General features: G+C 43.2%; 1 protein-coding gene across 3 annotated transcripts in view; it reads right to left on the minus strand.

Annotated features, from left to right (window-relative positions):
• Positions 1 to 16950, minus strand: part of MYO19 (myosin XIX) — a 411745-nt gene that overhangs the window by 82254 nt on the left and 312541 nt on the right. For all 3 annotated transcript variants that reach the window (XM_069756629.1, XM_069756628.1, XM_069756627.1), the window contains one exon: positions 10258 to 10434. In XM_069756629.1, coding sequence (XP_069612730.1) covers positions 10258 to 10434 — 177 coding nt within the window. The remainder of the gene's footprint in view (positions 1 to 10257; positions 10435 to 16950) is intronic.

Below are 16950 nucleotides of genomic sequence, written 5' to 3' on the forward strand. Positions count from 1 at the left end.
CATTAAAGACAGCAGTCCATGAACCTACACTGAAGACACACTGGGTGATACAACAAGGTAATTACCAAAATCACACAAGAAAATCAACAATGAATGAAAGAACATTACTTTTGGAATATACTAATCTAAAAAGGTAACCTGTCACCCCCCTCAGGCGTTGGTAACGAAAAGAGCCACCTTGTGCAGCACTAATGCTGCATTCTGACAAGGTAGCTCTTATAGTTATGAGGCCTGCACACGCTGAAATTAACGTTTATAAAATGTGCCCCCTCATACCCTGAAATCGCCAGGGAGGCGGGTCTTTCCTTCCTAAGGAAATAATAATGCAGTCAAGAGGAGGCGGCGCTCGGCGCGCACAGGCCCGAAGTGATGGCTGTGCTGCGTCTGATTAGGAAGGAAATGCTGAGGGGGGTGACAGGTTCCCTTTAAAAAGAATCTGTCAGATTTCATCCCCTCCAAGCTACTGATATGCACATGTAGTTCCTACAAAGACAAAGTCCAACATTACCTTTCAATGGCCAGTCCAGCATTTAAATTGATATGCAGATTAGGCTGTAGTCCTGGCCTCTGTCACTCCAGCTCTATTCCTCGCCTAGCACCGCCTGCTCCTGCTTTACAGACTGCATCTATGCTGTTTGACTTAAGGCAAAGATGCAGTCAGTTAGCAGGAGTAGACGGCGCAGGGACTAGGGGTGGAGTCTTCAGATAAACCATAGTCCTTTAGCCTCATTTGTATAGAAATTCAAGTGCTGATTTCTTTATATAAAAATACTGCCTCTTTTAAGAAAACCATGATTTTTATGTAGGTCATTGGCTCCATCACATACATCAATGTACTCCACTCTTTGACCAGCAAATAAAGACCATAGAGATGAAAGAATAATGACATGGACTCCTTAACCTGCCCTGAACCCTACTGAGAACTTGTGGGCCCTTCTTAAACAGGAGATTTAGGGTACGTGCACATAATTATTTGAGGCAGAAATTTCTGCACCATTTCTGCATCTTTTGGCAGGAAAAACTGTGAAAAATATGAGAATTTTTGCCATATTTGTGCTGCTTTTTTTTTCTACATGTGTGCTTTTGTTGCAGATTTTTCCCAACTCATAAGAAAGGAAATTCTTCAGGTTTTCTGACAAAACGAAGCAGGAAAAAATCAATAAAAATGCCAGGTGTGCACATACCCTTACGCTGAAGGAAAACTCTGCACCTCTAGGAAGTGTCTGGGAGGCAGTCATTGGAACTGCCCAAAAAGTTGATCATCAACACAATTAATAATCTGACAGACTCCATGGATGGAAGGATTATGACTGGTATTGAAAAGTAGGATGACTATATTGGTCACTGATATTTTCTTTTGAAAAGCCAGAAATTTATTTTTGTACATTTTGAGTTGTTTTGTTAGTTTAACAGATTAAACAATTGATATGGGAAAAATTACATTTTTAATTTAGTTACATAGCAATTCTGCATCTTTATAGATGCACAATAACTGCACACAGATATTATCCCAAGAAAGACAAAACCTCACTGTTACTTTCTTAAAAAAACAAGTTACCGTATCTACGCGAATATAAGCTGAGAATTTCAGCCCATTTTTTTAGGCTGAAATTGCCCCTCTCGGCTTATACTCGAGTCATACCCAGGGGTCGGCAGGGGAGGGGGAGCGGCAGCGGTCTAATAATACTCACCTGCTCCTGGCGCGGTCCCTGCACGTCTGTTCTCTGGGCGCTGACAGCTTCTTCCTGTAGTGAGCGGTCACATGGTACCGCTCATTACAGTAATGAATATGGACCCGGCTCCACTCCCATAGGGGTAGAGCCACATATTCATTACTATAATGAGCGGTACTATGTGACTGCTCACTACAAGACGAAGCTGCCGGCGCCGGGGAACAGACGTGCAGGGACCACGCCAGGAGCAGGTAAGTATAACGCAGTGCACAATATTCACCTGCTCCCCGACGCTCAGGTCAGAGGGCGTGATGACATAATTAGTGCTCCCGCCCTCTGCTTGAACAGTCAGTGCAGAGGATGAGGAAGACACAGCGGCGGTCGGCGGTGGAACGGGAAAGGTGAGCATAGCAAGTGCCGGGGGCCTGAGAGGTGAGTATGTGATTTTTAATTTTTTTAATTGCAGCCAAAGCATATGGGGCAAATATCTGTATGGAGCATCTTATGGGGCCATGTGCAGCATTATATGGGGGCAAATATCTGTATGGAGCATCTTATGGGGTCATGTACAGCATTATATGGGGCAAATATCTGTATGGAGCATATTATGGGGCCATGTGCAGCATTATATGGGGCACATATCTGTATGGAGCCATGTGCAGCATTACATGGGGCAAATATTTGTATGTAGCATCTTATGGGGCCATGTGCAGCATTATATGGGGCAAATATCTCTATGGACCATCTTAAGGGGCCATAATCCGCATTTGTGCAGCATTGTATGGGGCAAATGTCTGTATGGAGCATCTTATGGGGCCATAATCAACAATTGTGCAGCATTATATGGGGCATATTTTAATATGGAGCATCTTATGGAGCCCATCATACACTGTATGGAGCATTATATGGGGCGTATTTTGTATGGAACATCTTATGGGGCCATCATGAACTGTATGGAGCATTAGATGGGGCTCCTGATTCAATATGGATATTCAAAAACACAACCTACTGATGTCTCAATCACTTTTACTTTTATTGGTATCTATTTTTATTTTTGAAATTTTTCCAGTAGCAGCTGCAGTTTCCCCCCTAGGCTTATACTCGAGTCATTAAGTTTTCCCATTTTTTTGTGGCAAAATTAGGGGGGTTGGCTTATACTCGGGTCAGCTTATACTCGAATATATATGGTAATTAACCTTTTCGATTGACAGACAGCACTGGAGTTGTTCAATAGTAAAATTACAAAATTTCCAAAATAATTGTGCACAGTGTAGAACAATAGCGATGGTCACTGCGGTTAACGATAAGTGCTGGATATATAACAGTGGACCCCCACTGAGTTTGTATCGGGAACGGCGCCTAATCCCGCTTCATAACCCTGACTTATAACGAAGGAGTTAATTCAAAAAAGAAAAAAAAAATTGCAACAATAGATTACTCATTAAATGTGGCAGCAGGGCGTGTCCTGGCCATGATGGAGGAAGGCTGCTAATCCCTGAGCTCCTGCTTCCCCGGCCGAATAAAGCCCTGCAACAGCCCAGAAACTGACTTTTCCGGAGCCTATGCCTGCTAAACGGAAGTCTGCACGCCCCACCACCCCTTCTGGACCCCCTGTGGAGTTCCCTGGGAGTATATCTCGCTTCTTAAGAAGCTCTGGGAAGGGGCCTTGGAGCTGCACTGATCGTAAGATGGCTGATCCCTTCCCCAAGCCCTGCAGCACTACACATGAGGCAAAAAACAAACAGAGAGAGAAGGAGACACCACAGGCCTGCACGGAGGTTTCCAGAGCGTCTCACCAGACTGTTTACTCAGGAGAGGCCCCCCTGCAGGGGGTCTCGGATGAAGGTACTGGAGGGGAGAGGGAGGATGGTGGGGGCTCGGATCATGAGACTGTACAAACAGAGGGAGAAGCAGTGAGGTCCTGGACACAGAGAGCTGAGCTCTACCCCTCCCAAACTGAGTGGCCTGTGCTGCAGGAGATTCAGCTGCCTCCTAGCCTGTCACCTCGGCCACTTACACCTACAGAGGGGGTGCTTTAACAACTCTCTATTCAGAAACCAGGTTGTGGAGCAGGTTATCTCCCCCCTCTACTAAACCACCCCACAGAAGCCACAGGGGTTGAGCGACGAGTGGAGCTGACCATCAGTGGAGGCCTCAGTGGTTCCCCTATTCTACCAAATATGCGGCCACAAGATAGCCCTGACCCTGACTTGTGGGAAGCTTATAAGGCCCGTATTAGCAATGTTCCAACTAAAGAGGAACTTGAGGGCTTTATCTCCAGGGTGGAGAACTCCTTTAAAGCTGAAACAATGGCCCTGAGAGGGGATGTCTCAGCTCTGGCGGGCAGAGTCACACTTACTGACACTACTGTGGAAAATCTCTCCAGCAAGATCCTAGCCCTAGAGGATAAACTGTCAGCCCAGATGTCCACCTTTGAGAGCTTTCTAGACCATATGGAGGACTTGGAGAATCGGGAGAAAAGGCAAAATCTGAGAGTGAGGGGTCTACCGGAATCAGTCCAAGCCAGTGACCTAACTGCGACTCTTTAAGCTTTGTTCAATTCCGTTAGGAATACTGCCCCAGAGTTGGGTATTGAATTTGACAGAGCTCATAGGTCGCTGGGTCCTCCCCCTGAGGATGGAGGTCTGCCTAGAGACGTGATTTGTCGTTTTCATAGGTACCAAGTGAAGGAAGAAATCCTCAACTGTTCCAGAAAGACCCAGGAGATCCGATTCCAAGATTACCAATTACAGTTCCTCTCGGATCTGTCACGGAGAACCCTCCAAAAGAGGAGAGCTCTACGACCTCTACTTAACCTCCTTCGCCAGAGCCAGATCCCCTATTCTTGGGGATATTCGTTCCGCCTTCAGGTTCGGCGGGGAGCCCAGATGGTTTCCTTATCTCACCCCAAGGAGCATCGTTCATTTCTCTCCCTTCTGAACCTCGAGGATCCGGGCCTACAATTCCCTGACTGGCCTTATCCCGTTGGTCAGGATATGGGCCCTATGCCACAGCGCCGAAAGAGGGTGCGTCGCAACCATGGAAGAGGCCGCACTAGATCTCGTGGTAGAGGACAGAACTGTAATGATGTATCTGAAGACGGCTGATATGCAAGCGTCCAGTATTTTTGGTTCAGTCGGTTGTGGACCCTTAGGTCTTTGGTCTAGCTTTAGGCAGTAATGGCCGTGTTGATATATGCTTTGCTCTTTTCCCTTGATCATTTTCCCTTCCCTCTCCACTATTCCATTCTCTTCCTTCCCCCTTCATATTCTTCCCCCTCCCTCTCCTCTCCTTTGATTACCCCTTCCCCCCCCATTTTTTCTTCTCCCTTTCCCTCCCCCTCTGGTGGTTCAGTTGTACTGGGTAATTTTGTGTATTTTCTTTGTCTCAGGGAAGTTCGCCGGGGAACATAGTGTGTTATACAGATATATTTATCGAATCCGTCGGTATACGATTTATTTTGTTATATATTGTTTTGACTTTCTTCCTTTCTTCAGTGGAAAGGACACGACCCGTTAAGGGGTTATACGGTTGGTCCAAACCGTGATATTCGTGAAACGACTATACCTCATATCTTAAGTAAGAGTTTTTAATTTTCAGCTCCCCCAGGGGTACAATTTACTGCTACATTCCTTTTTTCTTCTATATTTGCCTACTCTTTTTCTTTTCTTTTTCTTCTAATTTGCTGCGTCTTGTTTTCTGCTCTCATCTCTCAGGTGGCAGGATAACCCCTTTTTGGGGCCTAACGGTTGGGTACTCGACGTTCTATTGAAAAATGGGTTCCTTAAAATTTGGTTCCCTAAATGTACGGGGATTCAATACTCCCCAAAAACGAAGTCACGTACTTTCAGATATGCACAAGCTAGGGGTTCAGATACTTTTTCTTCAAGAAACTCATTTTAGAACTGACCGGATACCAGTTGTCGGGGGTAGACTTTATGATAGATTGTCCCATAGTTCCAACCCCGATTCGAGGACAAAAGGTGTCTCAATAGCCTTTTGTAAGAATTTAAATATCATATTGATAGACACGGTCATAGATGAAGGGGGACGCTATATTTTTCTGAAAGTTAAAGTTGCTGAACGGATCCTGACCCTAGTTAACTGGTATCTCCCGAACCGGGAACAGCCTAAGGTCTGCAAGTCTCTATTGTTGAAACTGTCTTCATTTGCAGAGGGCCAGGTTGTGATAGGTGGAGATTTTAACTTTGTCTTTGATCCCAAACTAGATACCTCCTCTGGTCGGGGGGCGGTCCCATCGAGAAAGGTGAGAGCCCTACAAAAATTCTTACTTTAACTACATCTGATAGATGTCTGGAGAATCCGGTAAGGATTATACTTTCTATTCTACTCCACATAACTCCTACAGCAGAATTGACCTTTTTCTGGTCAGCAGGGGAGTCTTATCTTGGAGGCCTGATGCCAAGATTGGTAATATGGTTCAGTCGGATCATTGCCCTATTTTTCTATCCTTGGAGATACCCGGGCTGGCTATGAAAAAATTCTCATGGAAATTGAATGGCAACCTTTTACGAGACACCACCTGTTTGAGTGATTTGAAATCTGACATTGCAGCGTTTGCCCATACTCATGCGACAGATCCCACACCTCAGGCAATTAAATGGGAAGCATTGAAGTGCGTCATGAGAGGCACCTTAATCAAACATGGAGCTAGAATCAAAAAACTCCAGACTGAAGAAATAGACGCTTTGCTGTCACAAATTCAGACCCTGGAAAGCAGGCATAAGAATTCGAGGTCCTCTGAGACTTTGGTCGAGCTTACTACAAAAAGGCTTGAACTTAAAGGCCTGCTGGATAGACGGTTTATGGGTGACAAGGAAAGAACTAAAGTGTTTTTCTACAAAAGAGCTAATGTTTGTGGGCGCCCTCTAGCACGACTGCTTCATCCCAGATCGGGTCCCACCCTGATCTCATCACTCAAAAATGATAAGGGCCAACTGGTCCATAGTAATGAGGAGATCTTAGAGGTCTTTCAAAAGTTCTATAAATCCCTATACAACATTAGGGGCAGGTTCGCTGATTTGGATCCCACCACGTTGAAAAATAAAATTAAATCTTATATGAATAGGATCAAGGTCCCGTCCCTTCTTGAGGCGGATTTGGCGGGCCTGGAAAAGGACGTAACCCCTGAGGAGCTGGCAGAAGCTGTTAAATCCACGTCCACCTCTAAATGTCCTGGGCCGGATGGGTTCACTCCCTTATTCTATAAATCCCTTCTATCTGACTTGCTTCCCCAAATGGTCCTCACCTTTAATGCGATTTCTGAGGAGAATAGTTTTACCCCCCAGTCCCTAGAGGCTCATATTTCTGTTCTGCCAAAGCCTAATAAAGATCTCCTGCTGGCCGGGAGTTATAGGCCAATCTCCCTGATCAACGTCGATGTAAAATTATTTGCTAAGGTATTGGCTGACAGATTGTCGGGACTTCTCCCATCTATTATTGACCTTGATCAGGTGGGCTTTGTCAGAGGCCGGGAGGCGAAGGACAGCATTATCAGGTCTCTTCTCATTATTGAGAGGACCAAGATGCAAAAGTCCCCTCTTTGTCTTCTGTCGATTGACGCGGAAAAGGCCTTTGATAGAGTCCATTGGGATTTTTTACGGGAGACCCTGACCCATATTGGCTTACAATCCAATTTCCTGGGGAAAATTATGTCATTATATTCAAAACCCTCAGCTCGTGTTAGAGTCAATGGATCTTTGTCCGATCGTTTTTATATCCAGAACTGTACTAGACAAGGCTGCCCGTTGTCACCCCTTTTATATGTTTTAGTTATTGAGCATTTGGTTAAGGCTATCCGAGTTAATGACAGTATCTCAGGGATTCAGGTTGGAAACTCTAACCATAAAACGGCCCTATTTGCCGACGACATCCTCCTCTTCGTCTCTAACCCAGTCGTCTCTTTTCCAGTGCTTATGAAGGAGTTCGAATTCTTCGGGGATTTAAGTAACTTCAAGATTAATTACTCCAAAACTGAGGTCCTAAACATTTCTCTATCTTCTTCCGTGGTGGCTTCCTTGAAGCGGACCTTCCCCTTCAGGGGGCAACAGGATCAGATTTCATATCTCGGGGTGAACCTCACCTTGGATCCTCTTCAATTATTTTCTTTGAACCATCAGGTCATTTTGAACAGGGTGGGATCCCTTCTGGAGTCTTACGGCCCATTGAGGCTTTCGTGGCTCGGTAGGATTCAGGTGGTTAAGATGTATATCCTGCCAAGATTTCTTTATATCTTTCAGGCGATTCCCATTTGGCCACATAAATCGTTTTTTATTAAAATACAGTCCTTGATTTCCCGTTTTATCTGGAAGGGGAAAACACCGAGGGTGAGTTACAAGGTTTTATCTAGGCCACGCCAGTTTGGTGGGGTTGGTCTACCCAACCTCCGAAACTATTGCAGGGCGGCCATATTAGTTCGCCTCTTGGACTGGAAATATAAAATTAAATTTAAAAAATGGGTAGAGTTGGAACAAGAATGGTCCGATTTGCCTCTTCATTATCTTCAGTGGATCCCAAAGCAATATGCTCTTCAACGGGGGAGATTTTCCTTCCTAACCTCAGAGGCTATGAGGGCATGGCACTGCAGTGGTGTGAAGGGGTCCGCTCCTGCTGGGGCCAGCCTTCTTACACCTATTTTTTGCAACCCGTCATTTCCTCCGGGCATTCACAGGAAAGCCTTCATGGGATGGAAATACGAGGATGACATACGGGTTGGTGATATCTTTCAGCGTGGCGAGATTCCCACCTTCTGTTCCCTCCAAACCCAATCTCCCTCCACTAAACTTCTATGGTGGGAGTACTTGCAGGTCCGGTCCTTCCTGGCCTCTTTGAATTTGCAAGGGGTTCGAACTGTAGACTCTCTCCCTTGGAACTGTTGTTTGCCGGTGGTGACGCCCCGAGCAGGGGAATCTCTTCCCTCTACTCAATTTTTTCAACACCTGACTCTGACGCAAGGCTCTATTTCCAGACTGCTTGGGAGAAGGATTTAGGGCGAATTCTGTCGGACGAGGAATGGGAGTGTTGCTTCCTGATGAACCATAAACTCCCGAGTTCCAGTGAAGCCTCGGAGAAGGGGTATAAACTGCAATATAGGTGGTACTTCACACCTGACAGGTTACACAAATTTTCTCCCACAATTTCAAACTGCTGTTGGAGGTGTGGAAATGGCATTGGCTCCCTTTTGCATATCTGGTGGGGCTGCCCCTTGATTAGAACATTCTGGGACCAAGTGTTCAGAAATTATGGTTTGATCACAGGCAAGCACATCACCGGTACTCCGGAGATGGCATTGCTCTCCATGATTCCCGGTTCGGTGAGATCCCCAAAAAAGGACATCCTCAAATTTTGTCTAGCGGCTGCTAGAACGGTGATCCCCCGCCGTTGGCGAGACCCGGTTCCCCCCGATATTGTGGAGTGGTTTTCAGAATTTGAAACCATCTTTAGGATGGAGGAAATTGATGCAGACCTTTCACAGACAAGGGTCTCCTTTTTAGGTATCTGGACTGAATGGATTCTATTTAAAGATTCTGCTCGTTTCCCTGACCTGTTTACCTGAATACACCTGTCTATTCTACAGTCGATTACTATGCTACTCTTCCTTTCTTTTCGTGTTCTCATTTTATATTTCTTTTCTTGAGCCCTACCTACTCGGGCTCCCCCCTCTACTTCCTCTTCTTTCAATCTCCCCCCTGGGTGAGCTGTTCACCTTCCACCAGCTCGGTGTGATAGGTCTATACCATGATTTATCAGTTACTTTTATAATGATACTATTTGTGTGCATGTCTCGCTCTAGGAGACATGGGCGAACTGATTTTAGGTATGCTTTGTTTTATTCACGGTAAGGAAAGTCCTCGCTAGTTGCGGGGGCAAGGAGTTATTGCTTATATGTTAAAGATACCGTAGTCATTCTAGAGGGTTTACTCTCTCTAATTTTTTTTAATTTTTTTTTTTATTCTTTCTCTCTTTTATGTAAGATTTATGCAAGGTTTGTGAACGAGTGTTTTTTTGTGTTACTCTTCTCGAATTGTATATTATAAGAAAAAGTACTTTGATCATTGACGTAGTTTTCAACTACTGTTTTTCTTGTAAAATTCTCTTCTCTTTAATAAAAATATATTTAACCATAAATGTGGCAGCAGAACACGCTGCAAGCATGCATATTGCATAGAAGCATGCATATTGCATAGAAAAATGTGTCGTCATACACAAAAAAGGACTACCAAATATTTGAACCTCAAAATGCTCTTTAAAAAATTCTCATACTTCTTCAGCAGAAGTGTGAACAAATGTCAATCTGTTGGCATGAAATATAATTTTTATAAGGTCAAAAGAGATATTCGTGTTGTGTAGAATTTTTCTATTGCATCGTTAATACTGTTACAATGTAGTCAAGTACTGCCCGAATACAACCTATATACTACCTCAGAAAAAGAAAAATCACTCATGGTTTGTTCAGCAGCAAGACATATTCACTTGCTTGTTATAGGTTTTATTCTTTGAATATACGGTTATGATTATACATTTCTGAAATGTAAAAAAGCTGAAATTTCCACGGTACACTCACCTTATTTTTTTCTGCCATTCCTTCAATTTGATATGTCACTTTACCAGCGTAGTGCGATATAACAAAGTTAGGACTTTTACTTAATTTGTCCCTTCCAAAGCACATACTTTGTGAAAGTTTTACTTCAAATCGAGACTGGAGTTGGAGCGCATCTGAAGGCCGATTCAAACGACATTCCTAGAAAAATCCGAAAATCTCATTAGTCTTCCTATCCGTATTATAGACTACCATGCAGCAAAGGAGCAGTCAATCAGAAAAGGTCTATGGTAACAGGTTATAGAAAATATTAAAATCTCTGAAGCCACTAGTGAGGGGGGCATTCACCCCTCTCCCTCCTCCTCCCTCTTTTGCAGTAGGACAAGAGCTTGCAATCTGAACTGCCGTGAAAGACTGGGACAATGGGCATAAAGAAGTAGGAAATTTGGTATAGTTTGGAATTTCCAATCTTATTTAACATGCAGGCAGCTCCTTTTCGAAGGATGACGAGGACAACGAGGATGTATATTGTGTGTAGACAGAGTTTTATAGATTGGATAGGTAATTAAGATAGGAAAGCTCTTTTCAAAGGATTGTATAACAAAGGTACATGTAAAGGTACACAGATCGAGAAGTGGAAGAAGCCTCTGTTCCCTCAGGGGAAATGTTATATCTACAATAGCCAGCCCGGCTCCGGGTTGCAGATAGAATTATTGGAGTGTGTATATATCCGATAGTGGATGCTTTCCTGAAACGGAAAGTACTTGCAAGTAGCATAATACAAAGAACAGCAGGTTTACCCAGAATCCTTTGCAGTAGGCGGAGCTATGCAAATCATCTCTTTCCACCCCAGTCTAATCCACAGCGCTTGGAACTGCCAAGCGTGCAATGCTGCGGATTAGTTTCTAAATTTACACAGCCAACCAATTCCTACCTGTAGACACGTGTTTCGGGCTTTAGGCCCTCATCAGCACAGGGCTGGAATTGGTTGGCTGTATGGAGTGGGGCTTGGTGAGCAAGCGATACATATATATATACATGTATATATCCGATAGTGATGGAACACACATTTTTGACTTCAGAGCTAATCGGGGAAGAATATGCATGTTTTATCTTAACACTGACAACTGTCCATCAGCCCCAAATCAAATAAATATAGTGGCCAGATCTTTGACAACAGCCATGTCTGGTCACTGGGGAAAGGCAAAATCCCTACAATCCCTGCGATCATCTGGAGTGAAAATATCACATGAGTTGGGAATTTGATAAAATCCTGAAAGGATGAGACCATCCCACAACCCGGCCCATGTGAGGTCATCAAGTGAGGGTGTGTGGGTGTAACTCAGGCGCTGATAAAAGGTCAAGACAAATTATGACCCGAGTTCCTGTAGATACACATAGTTGAATACAAGAATCTCATTCACTGAATGCCTCCAATCGAAGTGCTCTCCTTTGCTTAAAGGGACACTGTCACCTGGATTTGGAGGGAACAATCTTCAGCCATGGAGGCGGGGTTTGGGGTTTTTTGATTCACCCTTTCCTTACCCGCTCGCTGCATGCTGGCTGCAATATTGGATTGATGTTCATTCTCTGTCTTAACACTAGGACTACTGGACTCGTGACCCCGCCTAGAACTACTGAAAGGAGTCATTTTGACTCCTTGCTTGTTTTCGTTTATTTTTAGAGTTTCATTTGTGGTTATTTATTAATAATTATATTTTTTGTAATGTATTATTATTGTGAGATCCAACAGTAATGCTTTTGATTGTTTTTTTTCTGCTTTTCTTATTTTTCTACAGAAAATAACAATAATTATAATAGACGTTTTTCAAACATTTTTTTTTATTCAAGTGCACACATATAAACAACAACTGAAGAACAAAAAGCAGAGAAAATGTAGGTGGAGGAGCATAAAAATGAAAATATGGCGCAGAATTCACCTTCTAAACATTTGGTGTTTCGCATTTTAGGCATTGCCTTTGACTTATGGCAGTACATTGCCCACACAAAGACCACAAGTCTTACAATTGCCGACAGATCTATTTTTCTTGCACTTTTCTTTGATCTGGCAAAATTTTGTTTGAACCATCACTTCTGAACATGTAGAAACTTGGGACGTGGAACCCTTTTCCCTATCTGTGACATAAGGACCACTCAACTCTCTCACAAGCGTTTGCAAAAATGCCTTGCGTGACATTTTTTGGTGGGTAATCTCCTTGAATATTATACATGCATTTATACCCGCAAAGTCTAAGGCATTTTCAAATGCATGAACAGGCCATCTCCTTGTGGATGTTCGTGTGGTATATTTTCGTGCCATCTGATCCACTACATCTACTCCATATTTTGTTTCATTGTAAAACTTTACCGTTTCTGGAGTTTTTTTAGCGGAATCAGACGCAACAACAACATCTGGATGGACGGAACTCAAAATGACAACATTTTTGTTGGGCTTTCCTTGATATACTGTAAGTGTAAAATTGTCTTCATTTCTAAACACTTTACAATTCCTCTTTCATGGATTTTATTTCTTTAGGCACTTCTCGCCTTATCTTATTCAGTGTTCCCACGATGGTTGCTCCTTTGCTTTTTAGCTGTTTAGCTAATTTTAATGAAGTAAAATAATTATCGGTTGTAACATTGCGACCTTTTTTCAAAAACGGGTCCAATAACTTCATTACCACATGGTCAGCTAAACGGTCCTCAGCACGGCGTGTGTCATCTTTGCCTAGATAAGGGAAGCCATTTGCCAGATATTTGCTCTCCTTATCAACAGCTAGCCAATATTTGTGGCCATATTTATCTGGTTTGGAAGGCATGTACTGCGTGAATGGACACCTAGTTTTGCTTGTGAAAAGTTGCTTATCCACCGTTATGTATGGGCCAGGTTTGTAACACGCAATACAATTTTCAATAAACCTGTCCCACACAGTAGAAAATAGAGGAAACTTGTCCGTTTGCAGTCTCTCCGATCGAGTAGATTTCTCATCAAATCTGAGAAACCTCATAATTTCAACAAAGCGGTCCCTAGACATTGTCGCTTTGCAAAACGGTATTCCCCAGTCATTACACCAAATACTGCTAATCGAGTGACGGTTCGTGCCAGATATTCCACGAGCATAGAATATCGCAATGAATGCATCTAGCTCCTCATCAGATAGAGTAAACTGTAAATTATTGTTCCTGCATGCTTCTGCAAGCGTACAGTTCTTTATATGTGTCAATATATATGAATCAAAAAATAAACGCCATGCGCTCAAAGGACTATCGATAATGGTATTTCTTCTGGCGTATCCTGTAGGGCCAGGTGCTTCTCGAAGAATATTTTGGCTGTCACGCCTACCAGGCAAGTGTTGTCCAATTTCAACAGGTTTCCATTGAATACCTTCCGCTGAAACTAGTATTCCTTCAGATTCGCCTTCTCTGGTGTTTGTTGTTGCATTACCTTCGCCGCCATCGTTATCTGTTGTTCTTTCATTTCTGGGACGTTTTGCTGATTTTTTCTGTCCACGACCAGGAGGATGGTCACGAGGAAACATAACTGCATGAGCCCGATCCCCAGTTGATGTGCTTGGAATATCTGGAAAAAAGTTGATGAATATTTAGAATTTTTGTTTTGTAAGGGTCCGTGCACACTGGCTGGATTAGCGGCGGAATATCCGACCGGATATTCTCACCACAATCCGGCCCGTACCTGCCCGCTCAGGTACAGAGCGGAGTTTCATATACCTGAAGTTCCGCTCCGAACCCCAGGCTGGAGCCGCTGTCTGGGACGGAGCCGTGCTCGCGCGTAAGCAAGCGCTGCTCTGTCCCTGACAGCGGCTCCAGCCCGGGGTTCGGAGCGGAGCTTCAGGCATGAGCGGGCAGGTACGGCCTGTATTGCGGCAAGAATATCCAGATGGCTATTCAGCCAGAATTCTGCTAGTGTGCACAGGCCCTAACTCAGTGTGTGGAAGAACAAATAAATACACATAACTACTTACCTTCTGGATTTGTTCCTTCTGAGTCTTCAGATTCACTTGATATGTTCTGAGGAATGAAATCTTCATCACTGTCAGAATCAAATACATGTTCCTGCAATTCGGATTCCGATTCATCCTCTGGTATGGATTGCAAAGTAGCCAGAATATCCTGAGGCTTTATCAAACGTCTTCTCTCCATATTCCTCACAAATTCCATAATTCTATATAGTTCCCTGCTGAAAAATAGAAATGAAATGAAAACTAAAAGAAATAATAACTGTTCTGCCACCTTCAAAAGTAGGTGGGCTGAATCAGTTGACAGACAGCTAAACTATTTCATAACAATTCATACCTGTATGAGTCTTCAGAGCTCGTATGTCTGCGTCTGTTCTCTTTGTCTCTTCAGCTGAACTGAAAGTAAAGTTACTATCCAGAATACTGTCTCCTGCTAGGACCTTAGAAAAACACCACCCTTCATTAGCATAAGATAAGAGCCTAGAGTAAACAAGCTATTTTGTTCAGCATTACACAGTAATACAAGCAGGTAAAACACAAGGAAAATGTGAAAAGTTGACATGTAAATTGAACTACATCTATATGAACATCAGGGTAAATAAGACAGAGTGAAAAAATTATGCACAAAACTTTATAGCAACATTTAGTGACAAAAGGACCTCAAAATATAGTAGGGAGTCAAAATGACTCCCTTCAGTAGTTCTTGGTAAATTTTGAAAAAAACGCGCAAATTTTTTACCAAAATTATTTATTCTCACAAAATCTTTTTTCACATCATATTTGAGGAAAAGTCACCGAGTTTCAAGCCGGAATTCTGAAAAATGTAGTCACAGAAGAGAAATAAAAAACGAAAGGAGTCAAAATGACTCCATCAGTAGTTCTAGTGTTAAATAGTACATGCCTGCACAAGGTGCAATGTTGCCTTGTGCAGGCATGTACTACGGAGGACAGAGAATGAACATCAATCCAATATTGCAGCCAGCATGCAGCCAGTGGGTAAGGAAAGGGTGAATCAAAAACCCCAAAACCCCGCCTCCATGGCTGAAGATTGTTCCCTCCAAATCCAGGTGACAGTGTCCCTTTAACTGTATCATCACTGTGATTGGTGTAGTAAGTTCTTTTGTTAATCCCTTTTATTTTCTGTAATTGTATATGCTGTATTTTTGTCTCCTTTTTAAAATCTTTTGTATATATATATGTATATATATATATATATATATATATATTTTTTTTTTATAAACACTGCTTATCGTTTTGGATTAAAAATAAAATTTAATAGTTCTGTTCCGTAACTCGCAACCCAAAGACGTATGCTGTTCGAGCCAGACCTTCAGTCAACCTGCATAAAAAAAATAACTGGTGGTGGCAGCGAGTAATTCTGTGGTTATTGTGAAGTTCTCAGTGATCGTATTGGGGGTATACACACATATTCCATGAGTTGGAATAGGAGGTGTATATATCATATGCTCACTGTTAGTTTCTCGATAACCGGCCTATCAGTGGAGACAGCCTGCGGCCCTCCTCCGTTGCGCGTTGGTCGATCATGCAATTAATTGCTCGGGCGATAGGGGGCAATAGAGAACAGTTCGCTCCAAAGATAACAGAGGGTGAGTCCAGTAATGCCCCCCTCTGGCTGCGATCTCTGACGTAACCGAGGCCCATTTTAACCATAATGATCAGCCTTTTTCTTTTCGTTTTTTTTGTATTCAAGAAGCCAATATATATATATATTTTTATTTTTAGCCAAATAGAGCAATATGAGGGCTTTTTATTGTAGGGTGACTTCCATTTATCAGTGGCAACTTTTGGAGAACATATAACTTGCCAACGGTGATAATCTGTTAGAAAAATTAAGACATACGAACAGCATTTCTGCTATTTTTTTTACACTTATATTTTTTATTATTCGCGTGCTGCACAAATATAGTGTAAACTTTATTTATATTTTATTAATTTTTCACAATAACAGTTTGAAAAAAATAGGGATTTTTGTGTATTCACCGTAAAATCCTTTTCTCCGAACCAATCATTGGGGGACACAGACCATGTGTGTTATGCTGCTGCCACCAAGAGTCTGACACTAAGTAATACAAAGAAAGTTAGCTCCTCCTCCGCAGTATACACCCTCATGCTGGCTCCCAGAGAACCAGTACGGTGCAAAAGCAGTAGGAGATCAATAACAATATGTAAGAGTATAACATATCAAATTACAGAACAAACACAAAGCCATTAACAGGGTGGGTGCTTTGTCCCCCAATGATTGGCTCGGAGAAAAGGATTTTACAGTGAGTACACAAAAATCCCTATTTCTCCTTCACCTCATTGGGGGACACAGACCATGGGACATCCCAGAGCAGTCCCTGGGTGGGGACAACAAGACAGATCAGGCCCTGCGTAACCGCTGCCTAAAAGAGCGCTACCCACAGCCTGCAGAGTCCGCCTGCCAAAGACTCACATCTGCAGAAGTCTGGATGTGAATATTATAGTGCTTCAAGAAAGCGTGCGGACTGGACGAAACCACAGCCTTGCAGGCCTACTGTGCCGACACCAGATGCCTAATGGCCCAAGAAGCCTCTATTGACCGAATGGAGTGTGCCCTGGATCTCCGCAGGGATAGGCTGACCTTTGACACGAAAGGACTCCTGGATGGTGGAACAAATCCACCTGGCGATCATAGTCGATAAAGCGGCTAAACACTTCCTGTGACCATCAGGAAGTCCAAATAAAGCGCCCTACCTTT

This window comes from Ranitomeya imitator, chromosome 3 (genome assembly GCF_032444005.1).
Source record: "Ranitomeya imitator isolate aRanImi1 chromosome 3, aRanImi1.pri, whole genome shotgun sequence".
In the NCBI taxonomy this organism is placed as follows: domain Eukaryota; kingdom Metazoa; phylum Chordata; class Amphibia; order Anura; family Dendrobatidae; genus Ranitomeya; species Ranitomeya imitator.